The sequence below is a fragment of the Saccopteryx leptura genome, chromosome 1 (assembly GCF_036850995.1).
Source record: "Saccopteryx leptura isolate mSacLep1 chromosome 1, mSacLep1_pri_phased_curated, whole genome shotgun sequence".
NCBI classification, from domain to species: domain Eukaryota; kingdom Metazoa; phylum Chordata; class Mammalia; order Chiroptera; family Emballonuridae; genus Saccopteryx; species Saccopteryx leptura.
Genome location: NC_089503.1, coordinates 11,373,248 through 11,389,758, shown reverse-complemented (window position 1 = coordinate 11,389,758; position 16,511 = coordinate 11,373,248). Strand labels below are relative to the sequence as shown.

General features: G+C 42.7%; 2 protein-coding genes across 2 annotated transcripts in view; both read left to right on the top strand.

The window, feature by feature from the left end:
- LOC136388562 (secretoglobin family 1D member 2-like) overlaps positions 1-16,511 on the top strand; it is a 395,093-nt gene that overhangs the window by 328,935 nt on the left and 49,647 nt on the right. The gene's annotated exons all lie outside the window — the stretch shown is intronic.
- On the top strand, positions 13,732-15,492 carry LOC136388561 (mammaglobin-A-like). Its single transcript, XM_066360384.1, has 3 exons — positions 13,732-13,835; positions 14,172-14,359; positions 15,312-15,492. The coding sequence occupies exons 1-3, from the start codon at positions 13,781-13,783 to the stop codon at positions 15,348-15,350; spliced, it is 282 nt and encodes a 93-aa protein (XP_066216481.1). The 5' UTR covers positions 13,732-13,780; the 3' UTR covers positions 15,351-15,492.

Below are 16,511 nucleotides of genomic sequence, written 5' to 3'. Positions count from 1 at the left end.
TTTGCCCCTCCTCCACCCCCTCCCTCTCTCCCTCCTTCCCTTCCCCCGCCCGCTGTAACCACTACACTCTTGTCCATGTCTCTTAGTCTCGTTTTTATGTCCCACCAATGTATGGAATCCTGCAGTTCTTGTTTTTTTCAGATTTACTTATTTCACTCCGTATAATGCTATCAGGATCCCACCATTTTGTTGTAAGTGATCTGAAATCATTATTTCTTATGGCTGAAGAGGATATCATGGTGTATATGTGCCACATGTTCTTTATCCAGTCTTCTATTTTTTTTTTACAGTGATTAAAGCCTTTAAGCAAACTCTTGGCCAATACAACAAGAATCTATAAAAGAGTAGTGTCCTTAACATGTTCACCAAGTTCAAGTTGGCCCCAACACCATGCCAAATCCCTGAAAAATGCAACCCAACCCCAGTCCAGTCTGTTATGAGCTGTCATAAGGAGCAGGAGTCCAGGAAATGTCCACATCCAGGAAAAGTCCGCATGGCACTGGAATTATTGTCACCATTCTATACTTTGCAGCTCATGTCCAAGTCCCAATGACCACTGCTTCTAGCTGGTAATAATTCAGGTAGACTGGAAAAGCCATCTGTAGCATGTGTGGAGATGGAGCTTCTGTTCTCCTCTGCCTGGAGAGATGAGACCACGTTGCTTTTCCCTGGAGCTCTGCGACTATGGCTTGGTCAAGAGAACCTTGGGATACACTAAGCTGGGTGGCAAAGGTAGATTCATAATACAAGTTGGCAAAAGGGAGAAAGAGAGCTTTAAATTAGGAGTAGGTCTCAGCCTGAAATATGAGTGGGGCATTGAGGTAGGAGGAATAAAGGAAACACTATATATTAAACAAAGCAGCAGAAAATAGGACTATCAACACCCACAACAGAGATCTTTGAGGGAAGAATAAAAAACCTGACTATTCAGGCAAAACACAGTTAAGTGGCCCTTGTGCAAGTGAGATCAGTTTACCTGCTTCTTGGAAGAAATACCCTAGGCTCGTCCACGGTGTCGTAGATGGGGCTGACAGACCTGGGCACTTTCAGCCTTCAGTGGCAAACCCCAGCTTTCTGGGCAAGGTTAGGTCCTGGTGGCTGGAGCAGGGCTGGAAGAGACTGAACTTTCCCTTAGAGGAGCGAGGGAGAAGCCTACCGTCCAGTGTCCCTGTTTCCTCACAGCAGAGGCATGTAAGTCTGGCAGGCTTTAGCTCAATGACCTTCCTTTCCAGTATTGAAGCAAGCCCCAGATGGCATCCTATGAGACCCATTTGGAGCGGTGGAGCCTTTAAGGGCGTGTCCTAAAAGCTGGTAGTTTCCCTGATCTCTATTGGGCCTTTTCTGCCTCTTGGTATCTTAAAGGCCATGCTCAGAAGATCTTGCTGAGGGGTTTGAGGATTCCCATCCACCTACATAAATCTATTCCATAAATCTGGCCTGACCTGTGGTGGTGCAGTGGACAAAGTGTCAACCTGGAAATGCTGAGGTTGCTGGTTCAAAACCCTGGGCTTGCCTGGTCAAGGCACATATGGGAGTTGATGCTTCCAGCTCCTCCCCCCTTCTCTGTCTCTGTCTCTCCGTCTCTCCTTCTCCTCTCTAAAAAAATAAATACATAAAAAAATTTTAAAAAATCTGGAGCTATTTGGAAAAAGACAAAACAGTGTTATTAGCTGGATCAAATAAAGAAGGTAGTAGTTTGCAGGAGAAAAAGATTTGGCATCTCCTGTTCATCAGCATTCAAAAGAAATTTAAAATTTCTTTAAGTAAAAAGCATGATACAGTAGACTCATAGGAGTTCCAGGATATGACTCCCCCCTTTAAAATTTTTTTTAATTGACCTTAAAATATTTGCTGGGTACACTTTAATAATACCTTGACTTTAAAGATTGTAAGAATGACAAAATACAGTAAATGCTTTTGCTCCATATGCAGGAGCATTGTCAGTTTAACCAGTTTAGGAAATCCAATAATACAACATGCATACAGACACTGAGCTATAACATGCTTAGCAGCCTCTCCTATTCTGACAGAGGTTACTATAAATCCAGAATATGTATCCACTGTAACGTGGACATAGGACTGTTTGCCAAATGAAGGTATATGAGAAACATCCATTTGCCAAAGTTGTCCTGGTAGGGGTCCTTGAGGGTTAACTCCAAATGAAGGGGCAGATTGTAGTATAGGACCCCTTGGACAGGACTTCCCACTCTGCCATGCTGCTTCCTGAGAAAGTTGAAACTGTTTACACAGGGCTACAGTGTTCTGGTGATGAATAGTATGAGACTGAATTGCTCGATCTGTCATGGTTGCTTCAAATAATTTTCTTTTGGGTAACTTGATCAACAAGAGCATTCCTAGGCCCTGGCCAGTTGGCTTAGTGGTAGAGCATCAGCCTGGTGTGCAGGAGTCTCAGATTCAATTCCCAGCCAGGGCACACAGGAGAAGCACCCATTTGCTTCTCCAACCCTCTCCCTCTTCCTCCCCTCTGTCTCTCTCCTCCCCTCCCGCAGCCAAGGCTCCATTGGAGTAAAGTTGGCCCAGGCGCTGAGGATGGCTCTGCGGGCTCTGCCTTAGGTGCTAGAATGGCCCTGGCCGCAACATCAACACCCCAGATGGGCAGAGCATCCCCCCCCCCAGTAAGCATGCCGGGTGGATCCCAGTCGGGTGCATGCGGGGAGTCTGTCTGACTGCCTCCCTGTATCCAATTTCAGAAAAATACAAAAAAAAAAAAAAAAAAAAAAAAAAAAGGGCATTCCCCTTGTGCTAAATCTCCAGGGAACATCGAGTGAGCTTGAGTATGTCCTATAAAACCTGGACCTCTATGTTGACATACAAGTCTTTGAAGAAGGAGGAACTGCTGGAATAGTGCATCAGCATTTGTCCCTAAGACAGCAGTCTTTATAGTGGAAACACCATAAGTAAATATTTGCTGTCTGTATATAGATTAAAGCGGGAATATAGCAAATGCTGAAAAGCTATGATCATGGCATATAATTTTAGACTTTGAGCTGATTTTAAGTTGACAGTTTCAGTATAAAGTTGTCCATTGATTTGCAAGAGCGATTTGCCATTTAGTGGAAGTTTCCCAGAGCCATTGTTGTTGATCCTTTGAAAAAAAGAACAACAATAATTTTGAGGCTCAAAACGTAAAAGTTGTAACGGTCTCCTATGCCCCTTGATAATCCAGGAGGCAACAAGATCAAAATATGGAAGTATATTCCATGGGCTATTAGATGGTTCAATGTGCCCAAGCTGTAGCTGCTCTTGTACCAATTGAGCAGCTGCCCTAAGTTTCTCCTGAGAAAGGGGCCATTGGTCTACACATACAGGATTATATGATTTCCGAGTAACTGGGTCTGCACAATGCATTATTGAGGTAGCAGGAGCTACCAAGGCCCCTATGCTAAGTTTTGATATCCTAATCCATACCTTCTGGTATTGGGTGCCATTTCTATGGGGGCGAGAATTCCTTGCTGTTTTTTCCCTAGTCCCTTGGTGGGAAAAAATCCCTGATCAAGCATCTGAGTACTGAGTAAACCATTAGGACTGACAAGCAACGCTTCCCTATTTTTCAAAACATCTCTACCTCACAAATTAACTGGCCATCCAGGGAGCACATAAGGCTTAAAACATCCAGAATGGCCTTCTTAGTCTTCCCAATGTAGAAAACTAGAACTTTGTTGAGGGGATTTACTCTGCCCTATACCTTGTAATTCTGTGGCTGCTCCATGAGTGGGCCAGGAAGGAGGCCAATGTAGCTTAGCAATAACAGATACATCAGCTCCAGTATCTAAAAGTTTTTAAAATTCATGCTCATGTATAGTTAATTTAATTTCAGGGCGTTCCTGACCTATTTTTTTAAAATCCAATTGGCAAAATCAGAGGAGCCAAATCACCAAATTGCTTGGGGCCCCTTTTGCAAGATGTGGCCTGAGAAGCAGAATTAGCATCCTTATACTATTCTTCCAACTGCCTGAATTACCCGTGAGATCTTGAGACACATTCCTTTTTTTTTTTTTTTTTTTTTGATTAATAATGATGGGGTGACATTGATAAAATTGTCTTCCGTTACATTCTAACTGGTTTTCTTTGTGCCTCTCCCCTCCCCCAACTTCCTCCTTCTCTTCTCCCCCCCCCCCCCCGTAACCCCAACACTGTTGTCCATGTCTCTGAGTCTCATTTTTATGTCCCACCTATGTATGGAATCATATAGTTCTTATTTTTTATGATTTACTTATTTTGCTCAGTATAATGTTATCAAGTTCCATCCATGTTGCTGTAAAAGATCCGATGTCCTCATTTCTTATGGCTGAGTAGTATTCCATAGTATATATATACCAAAGCTTTTTAATCCACTCGTCCTCTGATGGACACTTGGGCGGTTTCGAGATCTTTGCTGTTGTGAACAATGCTGCCATAAACATGGGGGTGCATTTTTTCTTTTCTAACAGTGCTATGGTGTTCTTGGGGTATATTCCTAACAGTGGTATAGCTGAGTCAAAAGGCAGTTCGATTATTTAATTTTTTGAGGAATCTCCATACTGTTTTCCACAGTGGCTGCACCAGTCTGCATTCCCACCAGCAGTGAAGGAGGGTTCCCTTTTCTCCACATCCTCGCCAGCACTTATTCTGTGTTGTTTTATTGATGAGCGCTATTCTGACTGGTGTGAGGTGATATCTCATTGTGGTTTTAATTTGCATTTCTCTAATAATTAGTGGTGTTGAACATTTTCTCATATGCCTATTGGCCATCTGTGTGTCCTCTTTTGAGAAGTGTTTATTCATTTCTTTTGCCCATTTTTTGATTGGATTGTTTGTCTTCCTGGTATTAAGTTTTACAAGTTCTTTATAAATTTTGGTTATTAACCTCTTGTCAGATATATATTGGCGAATATATGCTCCCATTGTGTAGTTTGTCTTTTTATTCTGTTCTTATTGTCTTTAGCTGTGCAGAAGCTTTTTAGTTTGATAAAGTCCTATTTGTTTATCCTGTCTTTTATTTAACTTGCCTGTGGAGACAAATCAGCAAATATATTGCTGAGAGAGATGTCAAAGTGCTTACTGCCTATGTTTTCTTCTAAAATGCTTATGGTTTTATGGCTTACATTTAAGTCTTTTATCCATTTTGAGTTTATTTTTGTGAATGCTGTAAGTTGGTGGTCTAGTTTCATTTTTTTGCAGGTAGCTGTCCAATTTTCCCAACACCATTTGTTGAAGAAGCTATCTTTACTCCAATGTATGCTCTTACATCCTTTGTCAAATATCAGTTGTCCATAAACGTGTGGGTTTATTTCTGGGTTCTCAGTTCTGTTCCATTGATCTATATGCCTGTTCATATGCCAGTACCAGACTGTTTGAGTACAATGGCCTTATAATATAACTTGATATCAGGAAGTGTGATATCTCTCTCTTTATTCTTCCTTTTCAAGATTGCTGAGGCTGTTTGTGTTCTCTTTTGGTTCCATATAAATTTTTGGAATATGTGTTCTATATCTTTGAGGTAAGTCATTGGTATTTTAATAGGTATTACATTGAATTTATAAATTGCTTTGGGTAATATAGACATTTTAATGATGTTTATTCTTCCTAACCATGAGCACAGAATATGCCTCCACTTGTTTGTATCTTCCCTGATTTTTTTTATCAATGTTTTATAATTTTCTGAGTGCAAGTCTTTAATCTCCCTGGTTAAACTTATTCCTAGGTACTTTATTTTTTTAGTTGCAATGGTGAAGGGGATTTATTCCTTAATTTCTCTTTCTGACAGTTCATTGTTAGTGTATAAAAATGCCTCTGATTTCTGAGTATTGATTTTATATCCTGCCACCTTGCTGAATTCATTTATCAGGTCTAGTAGTTTTTTGACTGTGACTTTAGAGTTTTCTATATACAATATCATATCATCTGCAAATAATGATAGTTTTACTTCTTCTTTTCCAATTTGGATGCCTTTTATTGCTTTTTCTTCTCTGATTGCTGTGGCTAGGACTTTCAGAACTATATTGAATAAGAGTGGTGAAAAGGGGCACCCCTGCCTTGTTCTTGATATTAAGGGGATTGCTTTTAATTTTTGCCCATTGTGTATGATATTTGCTGTGGGTTTGTCATAGATGGCCTTTATCATGTTAAGGTATGTTCCCCGTATTCCCACTTTGCTAAGAGTTTTGTTCATAAATGGGTGCTGAATTTCTTCAAATGGTTTTTCTGCATCTGTGGAAATTATCATGTGGTTTTTCTTCTTACTTTTGTTTATGTGATGAACCACAGTGATTGATTTGCGAATATTGTACCAGCCTTGCCTCCCAAGAATAAATCCTATTTGATCATGGTGTATGATTTTTTTCATATATTGTTGGATCCGGTTTGCTAATATTTTGTTGAAAATTTTTGCCTGGTTTTCTTTGCCTGGTTTTGGAATTAGAATTATGCTCACCTCATAAAAGGAGCTTGGCAGTCTTCCTTCCTCTTGATTTTTTGAAATAGCTTGAGAAGAATAGGAGTTAGTTCTTCTTTGAATATTTGGTGGAATTCACTTGTGAAGCCATCAGGCCCCAGACTTTTGTTTTTTGAGAGTTTTTTAATTACTGTTTCAATCTCAGTTGTTGTAATTGGTCTGTTTAGGTTTTCTGATTTTTCCAGATTAATTTTTGGAAGATTATATGTTTCAAGGAATTTGTCTATTTCATCTAGGTTGTCTAATTTTTTGGCATACAGTTCTTCATAGTATTTTCTTACAATATTTTGTATTTCTGTTGTGTCAGTTGTTATTTCTCCACTCTCGTTTCTAATTTTATTTATTTGATTCCTCTCTCTTTTTTTCTTGGTGAGTCCGGTTAAAGGTTCATCAACTTGTTTACCTTTTCAAAGAACCAGCTCCTAGTTGCATTGATCCTCTGTATTGTTTCTTTAGCCTCTATGTCATTTATTTCTGCTCTGATCTTTATCATTTTCTTCCTTCTACTGACTCTGGGCTTTACTTGCTGTTCTTTTTTTAGTTCTTTTAGATGTAGAGTCAAGTTGTTTATTTGAGCTTTTTCTAGTTTCTTGATGTATGCCTGCAATGCTATAAACTTTCCTCTCAGGACTGCTTTTGCTGTGTCCCATAAATTTTGAGTTGATGTATGCTCATTATTGTTTGTTTATAGGAATTTTTTAATTTCTTATTTGATCTCATTGTTTACCCATTTGTTATTTAATAACATGCTATTTAGTTTTCAAGTGTTTGAGTATTTTTCAGTTTTTCTGTTGTGGTTGATTTCTTGTTTCATGCCATTGTGATCAGAGAAAGTGCTCGATATGATTTCAATCTTCTTAAATTTGTTGAGGCCGCTTTTGTGCCCTAACATGTGGTCTATTCTAGAGAATATACCATGAGTGCTTGAAAAGAATGTATATTCTGCTGTTTTAGGGTGAAAGGTTCTGAAGATATCTATTAAATCGAGTTGATCTAATATGTCCTTTATGTCTACTGTTTCTTTTTTTTTTTTTTTTTGTATTTTTCTGAAGCTGGAAACGGGGAGAGACAGTCAGACAGACTCCCGCATGCGCCCGACCGGGATCCACCCGGCACGCCCACCAGGGGGTGACGCTCTGCCCACCAGGGAGCGATGCTCTGCCCCTCCGGGGCGTCGCTCTGCCGCGACCAGAGCCACTCTAGCGCCTGGGGCAGAGGCCAAGGAGCCATCCCCAGCGCCCGGGCCATCTTTGCTCCAATGGAGCCTTGGCTGCAGGAGGGGAAGAGAGAGACAGAGAGGAAGGAGGGGAGGGGGGTGGAGAAGCAAATGGGTGCTTCTCCTATATGCCCTGGCCGGGAATCGAACCTGGGTCCCTCGCACCCCAGGCCTACGCTCTATCGCTGAGCCAACTGGCCAGGGCCTCTGCTGTTTCTTTGTTAATTTTCTTTCTTGGGGATCTATCTAATGATGTGAATGGGGTATTGAAATCCCCTCCTATTATAGTATTGCTGTTGATCTCGCCCTTTAAATGCATCAAAGTCTTCTTTATATATTTAGGTGCTCCTATATTAGTTGTGTAGATATTTATAACGGTTATATCTTCCTTGTTGCATTCTCCTTTTATCATTATGTAGTAACCTTCTTTATCTCTTACTATAGCCTTTGTTTTAAAGTCCATTTTGTTTGATATAAGTATTACTACCCCAGCTTATTTTTCATTTCCATTTCTGTGAAATATTTCTTTTCATCCTTTTATATTTAGTCTATATGCATCTTTTGTTTTAAGATGTGTCTTTTTTAGACAGCATATGTATGGGTCCTGTTTTCTTAGCCACGCAGCTACCCTGTGTCTTTTGATCGGATCATTTAATCCATTTACATTTAAGGTTATTATTGATATGTAATTGTTTATTGCCATTTTTTTAAAAAAACTGTATTTCTGTTTTGCTAAATTTTTTTCTTTTTTCATCTGTTTACAACAGGTCACTTAGTATTTCTTTCAGCCTTGGTTTGTTTGTAGTGAATTTTTCAAGTTTATTTTTGTCTAGAAAGCTTTTTATTTCTCCTTCAATTTTAAATGATAGCCTTGCTGGATGAAGTAGTCTTGGTTTTAGGCTCTTGTTTTGCATTACTTTGAATATTTCTTGCCATTCCCTTCTGGCCTCAAGTGTTTTTGTTGAGAAATCAGAAGTCATCCTAATGAGCGCTCCTTTGTAAGTGATAGTTTTTTTTTCTTTAGCAGCTTTTAATATTTTCTCTTTATCACTTAGCTTTTGTATTTTAATTATGATGTATGTTGGTGTTAATTTCTTTGGGTTTCTCCTTAATGGAGTTCTCTGTGCTTCCTGAACATGTTAGATGTTTTCCTACCTTAATTGAGGGAAGTTTTCAGCTATGATATGCTTGAACAAAGTTTCTATCCCTTGTTTTTTCTGTTCTTCCTCAGGAACCCCTATGATGTGGTGTTATTTCTGTTCATGTTGTCACAGAGTTCTCTTAGAGTTTCAGCAGACTTTTTGAGTTTCTTTTCTTTTTTCTATTCTGCTTCCATGCCTTGATTTATCATGTCCAGTAACTCGTTGATTCGATTCTCAGCTTCATCCATCCTGCTTTTAATTTCTTCCATTGTGTTCTTTGTTTCTGATACTATATTTGTCATTTTTGACTGTTTCTTTTTTATTATTTTAATGTCCTTTTTTATATTTGCTATCTCTTTATTTAGGTTTTCATAATGACCATCTATTGTTGTTCTAATATCTTTGAGCATCCTAACAATCATTATTTTAAACTCTGCTTCTGGTGATTTGGTTATAACTGATTGATTTTGGTCTTTTTCTGGGGATTTCTCTTGGTTCATTTCTGTTGCATTTCTCTGCCTTCGCATTTACTCTGTGTAAGGGAAGGTTTTGAACCCTGGATTCCACTGGGTATGGCCTCTGTTCCCTAGGTATGGTCTGTTGGCAGGCCCGCCATCCCCTCTTCTGTTGCTGCCTAGGGCTTTTGGGTTTGGGTGTTGCCGGTGACTGCCCACTGGGGCTGTTGCTGTGGTTTTCACCTCTCCTTCACGAGAGTGGCTGTGCTCACTTGCTCGGGTCCACAAGCCTTCGTGGCCTTGGCCTTTGCCCCACCCTCATGGGTGGCATTATGCTCGGTCCTGAGGGCACTGGCGAGCACCTTTGCTCAGCGGTGGTTCTCCGCCTGTTTCCGGGCTTTCGCCCGCCCTTGCAGGAGGAGCCCGCTCATGGAATGGCAGCTAGCCTTGGCTCTACTGGCCAGGCTGGACTGCATGCCCATGCTTAGCTAAGTAGCAGAACTTCACTTGTTCCGGGATTTGGCTCCACCCTCACGGGAGGAGCGGGCTCCAAAGTCAGGCCACAAGCCTCGGTTACATGGGCAGGCCAAGGCTGTGCTTCTGCGCCCTTGCTCAAGGGCTGGTCTCCACCCCTTCCAGGGTTCCCACCCTTCTTCCGCAGGTTGGATTACAGGCTGCGGCAGCTGGGCTTGAATGCTTTTGTGCGCCTACTCCTCCCCAGCCCGGCAAGACTGAGCTCACACATGAGCCCAGTGGCGGCCAGCAGGCTTCCACTTCTGCCGACAGAAGCGCCTCTCTGCGTCCCACTGCCACCCACCCTCCAGCAAGCCCTCAGCCGTGTGGGTTGCAGACGCTGCAGCTCAGACCCTAACACTCACTACTGTAGCCCCAAAAGCTCCCTCCTTCTAAGCAACTCTGCTCTCAGTGCCACGGGAGAGCTTGTTTGGCTGCTCTCCTGCTTCCCTTTGCTGGTATTGCTGTTTCCGGGGGGAATATTCACTTCAGATTTGGAGAGTGACTCGACCCAGGGGTTAGGGTGGCTGTCTCCCAAAATGTTTCTCCCTGTGCCTCCTAGATTACACTCTCTTCCTGCTACTCTGGTATTATTTTATCTCCCCGTCCTCTGGAGCTCTGGGTGAGTGGTTGTGAGAGAGTTGTTCTTTAAGAAGAATCCAGGGTCTGAGAAATCAGACTCTTTCTCACAAACAATATCTTGTCTTGTTTCCAGCTAAATACTGTCCTTACGCCTCTTCTGGGCTCTGGGGCTGTAGGCTGGGGCTTTGTTCCTGGGGCTCAGGACCCTCCCCTCTCTGCTAAACTCACTTCCCGCGACGCAAGTCTCTCCTGGCTGCTGTTCGCTTTGGGGAGCAGGGCAGCCCTCTTTACATTTCCGCTTTTCCTACCAGTCTCGGTGTGGCTTCTTCACTGTTCCTTGGTTGAAGAGTCCTCTTAGTTTGGTCCAAAGTTGGTTTTTCTAGATGATAGTTCTTAAATTGAGTTTTTAATCCACTTTGGTTCTGGGAGGTGGAAGTTGATATGTCTGCCTACTTCATCTCCATCTTGTCTCTCCCTCAAGGATACTACTCTTTTATGGATTCTTGCTATATTGGCCAATAGTCTGCTTAAAGGCTTAAAGTTTAATCACTGTAAAAAAAATAGAAGACTAGATAAAGAACATGTGGCACATATACACTATGGTAAACTACTCAGTCATAAGAAATGATGACATCGGACTATGTACAACAAAATGGTGGGATCTTCATAACATTATACGGAGTGAAATAAGTAAATCAGAAAAAACCAAGAACTGCATGATTTCATACATTGGTGGGATATAAAAATGAGAGTACGATACATGGACAAGAATGTGGTGGTTACAGGAGGGAGGGAAGCAGGGAGAGAGGGAGGGGCAGGGGGATGGGGAGGGGCACAAAGAAATTTAGATAGAAGGTGACGGAGGACATTCTGATTTTGGGTGATGGGTATGCAACATAATTGAATGACAGGATAACCTCGAAATGTTTTCTTTGAAAATATGTACCCTGATTTATTGATGTTACCCCATTAAAATTAATAAAAATTTATTTATAAAAAAATGAGATTTTAACTTAGAAAATAAAGGCCTATAGATATTCAACAGAGAACAAAACCCCTGTGAGATTGCATTCTTCTTGAGGAAGACTGTGAGCAGGGGAGGACTGAATGGATCCTGAAGGACAAAGTCAATGAGGGTGATAGAGAGGAGAAGGTGGGGACCTGCAGGTGGGAGGACAAGCCTGGTTAAGTCCTGACCTTCGAGATGAGCTCCATTCACTAGAGGTCACATGTGGCCTCTCTACTGCCTCCATCAGTCAGTGCGGCGGCTCCTCAGTGTCCTCTTGGTGTGAATGCACAGGGAAGTCCTCATCTTTTGCTACATGGACAAATACAGTCACAGATGTCTCTATGATTGGGTGTCTTGGCCGTGGCTTTAGTGCCTTTGGAGTTTGAGGAGTCTTTTCTGAGTGGGTGCCCTGAGCTGCCAAGGTTGTTTAGGAGCGAACATGGTCTTATCCATTTGATGCCAATGGCCACCACCCACCCCAGGGGACAGCAAAATATCCTGGGGATGGACAAATGCCCACAATGGTGGGTGCAAGGAGGGAGAAAATCAGCCATAGTAGAGAATCATGCTTCTAGCACTGGAAATATGTATTAGATGTCTCTTATTCCCCTTGTAACACCCCTATGGCCACAGATTCAAGCTCTGGAGTCCAAGGGTTAATAAGAAAACATCGACCTGTGGTGGCGTAGTGGATAAAGCGTCAACCTGGAAACACTGAGGTTGCCGGTTCAAAACCCTGGGCTTGCCTGGTCACGGCACATATGGGAGTTGATGCTTCCTGCTCCTCCCCCCTTCTCTCTCTCTCTCTCTCTCTCTACTCTCTATAATGAATAAATAAAGTCTTAAAAAAAAGTTTAAAAAAAATTAAAAAAAAAAAAAAGAAAACATGGGCATTAGCTGGAGGGAAATTAGTAACTGAATAGAGAAGATTTGGTGTATTAATCTAAAAAGCCATATGGACTGTAACATGTGTGTACGGATTAAATACTTAACCACGCATTTTGTAGAAATATGAAGCTGTGTAAGTTTTGGTGAATGAGCCAAAGATAAATACCGGGAGGTGACAAGTGATATTGACTCAGCTTCCAAATCCGACTCCCTGTCCCAAGTCATTAGATGGATCCGGGTTAGATTGAATTAAGCTAATATTTATTTCCAGGGAACAGAGGGCTGAGGTGGCCCCACGCCTGGATGTCAAGGCTCCCACTTCTTGTTTTCCTACCCTGGGTCTACTGGTGGGTGATACCCCAGTTATCTCTAAGAAAATAAAGTACGTGGTGTTAGCACCATGATGTCAGCTTGATGTCTGGGTTTAGAGTTGGGGATGAGCCTTGCCTTTTAGAGTCCCTATTTTAAATGACTTAATTCCTTTTAAATAAATTTACTAATAAAACATGTTATAGACTCAAAGAATTCTTAGTAGAATTGCAAACTGTCTCCAAAAACAGTAATAAAACCCCTAATTAGACACCCACTGTATCACAATTCTCACTCACAGTCCAGAAGAGCACAGGTCATGATCTCTAGAAGATGAACAGGGAGGAAAGAGCCATGAGGTCCGGTCCTCGTCACCAGGACACAGGTGAACACTGGAGCCACTGGGTCCCGGGAAGGTGAACCCAAAGATTCAAGGCCATGATCTGACACCAGCAGTGAGTTCTCTCTTCGGTGTGTTATTGGGAGTAAATAGTTTCGACTACAAGGCATCCAGGCAGGGACAGTGGAGAAGACTTCACATGGAGCAAAGGCCTTGAGTCGAACACCGTGGGGCCTGCACAGAAATCTACCTGGAGGTCACATAGAGCTGCTGTGCAGATCAAGGTTACTGGAATCCACTGGACTCATAAATTGAAGGTCCATAAGTGTTAAACTAAGGAGATCAGTAGGGTTGAGAGCTCTCTGATCCCACAACACCTACCTCCCCACCCATCTCTGCTACCCAGTAGCTGTGTGGCTATGATCAAGTCACTTGAGTTCTTCTGTCGCATTGCCTATAGCTGGACAGAGATGATATGTCTACCTCATGGGAGGGAGACCACACATCAGTTTGCTCAGGGGAATCAGTCTGTGCTGCTGCCGTGGCATTCCGTCCATTTAGTGACGGACCTTCTACATCAATGTCATCTACTGACATGGCCATTGCTACAGATAGAAGAAATTTTAGGGTTTCTACAGCTCTGTCTCCTTAGTTTCTACACACAAAGCACAGATTAGATGGGTTCTGGTGGATTTCCACGGTCCTTTCCTGGGTCAGTGCCAGGTGTGTCTGGTGACTTGTTCCTTCATCCATGGGAGGAGTCAAGGTGGCCTCCTGGAGAATAAAAGGAGGAGTTCTGGGCACTCATCTCCAAAGTGAGATCCTTCTTTTCTGCCACACCATAGTGACCAGCCAGAGCCGCTACCAGGACCATGAAGCTGCTCCCAGTCCTCGTGCTCACTGCCCTCCCCTTTTACTGCTATGCAGGTGAGTCCGCACTGGGCAGAGCTCAGGGGTTTGTTGTCAGGGCCGCTGTGGGAGATCTCTGCTCCCCTCACCCCAGGACAGGGCGTCTCACTTCTCTAGTTTGTAGCTGTGTGTGTGTGTGTGTGTGTGTGAGTGTGTGTGTGAAACAAGGAAGCAGTGTGTGAGGGCTTAAAGAATACCCAGATCCTGAGTTACTGTCCGAGGACTCAGACCATTCCCCGCCATCTTTCTGAATGGACGTGCAGCTGGGATGTGGGAGAAGGACAAGCATCACGGCTGCCCAACAAGGAGTTCATGCCTCTGTGACTGAGCAGCTTTTGCACGCTTTCATCCCAGGTTCTGGCTGCCCACTTGTGAGCCAGCTGATCAATCAGACAATTGACCCTAAAGTGAGCGATGATCAATACATAGAAAATTTCAAACAGTTTATACCGGATGCAGAAGCAGAAGATGCCGTAAGACAAGCGAAGCAGTGCTTTCTCAAGCAGAGTAAAGACACTTTGACAAATGCCCAAGTGATGGTGGTAAGTTGTTTTCTTCTTAACTGCTTTTAACCACTAGTCAGAAATAGACAATGTCAAAGGTAGATACTAATTTCTTCAAAGCTACAGTTGTTCACAGTTTATTTTATTTCAGTGAATTTAATTGTTAGCGAGTTTTAGTACTTTGTCACCCAGAAAGCCATCCAAGCTGGTGTTGGGGAGCATGTGCACTTTGTGGAATCTCTAGTGAGTGATTACTGGAAATGTGAGAGGGAAAAGGGTGCTTGGATAAAGGCTTACCTTTCCCTTAGTACAGCGGTGTGCACGGGAAGGCAGTGAGGAAATGGGAGATATTAGGCCTGGAGAGTTGCACATTAGCTGATCACTGGTCTAGGAGATTGGTTGCTCTGCTGGTGAATATTCTTACCAATTAGTCTGTATATTTAAAGTGCAGAAACGGGTGTTACGTGTAGTTATCATGATTAAAACTTAAAAAATATTAACAACCTCTCCAATCAAAGATGAGGGAAACTATTTAAAAAGAAAACACTAAATCAGACAAATCTGTAAGAGTGAACATCTGGAAAGTTTAGTAGCCTAAAAAAGGATAGGGTGTGGGCATCTGTCCATTTCCCCTAGTTCTTAACATGCAGGCCATGCAGGAACTCAAACTGCACGCTGCCTCGTATTTGGGCTGAGGTACTGAAAACTGACAACACAGTGTATTTATTGGGTATATTCTTAAAGAAGAGGAAACATGCAGAGAAAATCAGCAAAGGGATCCCCGCTGCGGAAGTGCTGGAAGCACCAGACCCTCTGGCATCAGCAGAGGTCTCCTGAGCACAGCACAGAATTCCGATGTTATGTCCACCACCAGCTCTCTGCCACTGGGTGTGGACCAATCTGGGGATAAGATAGAAGAAATGTTTGTTTTTCAGGATTGTCCTTTGTTAGAAGGACTGACATGTAAGCGATGACTGTGTTTGTTTTCCAGGATGCAATATACAATAGTGTTTGGTGTGAAGCATATTAACTTTGCCCCAGACCTTTGGCTCAGACTACAGGGAATGATCAGAAACCAACTGACGATGAGTAGAGTCCACGACTTAGCACCCTCTTCTGTCTTTTGATCTACAGACTGCAAGACAATTGTTGAAACCTCACATACATTTTCCCTTCAATAAAGCATCTATAAATCTAACATTCTTCCCTGGTGATTGACTAACACGGGGATTTTAGAGACACAATCACACACATGTTGCTCATGTGCGCACACGCCTGTACACAATCCTCATCACAGAACTCATGAATGGAGGGTTGAGAATCAGAAAGGCACTCTGTCCCTCAGCATCTGCTGCCTGTCATGGACCTGGAGCGTTGAAAAGCGATGCTCTCTCCTCATCATCCCACCTTCCTGGGTCCATCTGAGCACTGTGGGCTCTCAGGTCTTGTGTCTGCATCTGCTCAGCTTCCTGTCCCGGATCCACTGCTGTCCCCGTGTCCACGCCCTGCCCTGCTTACCACTCAGATTCCTATCTGGGCGCTCTCTGTCCCTGACCAGAGGTGCAGGGAGGGGACAGAGCTAGTGACAGAGGTGACTCAGGCAAAGCAGGGCTGAAACCTGTCTTGATCGAAAAATTAATGTGTGACCTCAATTTTGAATTTTAAAAATATTTCATTACAATTTATTTACCCTATTATGGATATCTTTGGTCCCTCCTTCAACTGTGTGACTGTACCTGGTCATGGCCTGCAGGGGGCAGTGTGGTCCACCCTTTCATTCCCACAGTGACCAACCAGCAGTGAGGTTGGAATTCCCTGGGAAAGAAGCAAAGTGAGTGATTTTAACTCGGACTCAGTTCTCCTCACTGTGGCCTGTCCTCACTATCTTGACACCAGGGGTGGGTGATGAGTGCCCTCTGCTCCTCACACCAGCACGGGTCCCTGTCACCCAGCCTGAGCCCTGATCCCTTCTCAGGACAACTCAGCTCCCGCCAGGGCTGACTTCTACCAGCCATATCCCAAACAGGGAACAAGGCAGACAATACCTTTTGGTCCCAAAAAAGTGTTACAATGTCTTTTAAAATGTTAACCAAAAGCAAATATAGTAATAATCAATATGCACCAATGAACCTCTGAGGGTATATGCATCATTATTTTAATGTCATTATAAGATATGTTATTTAATATGTTC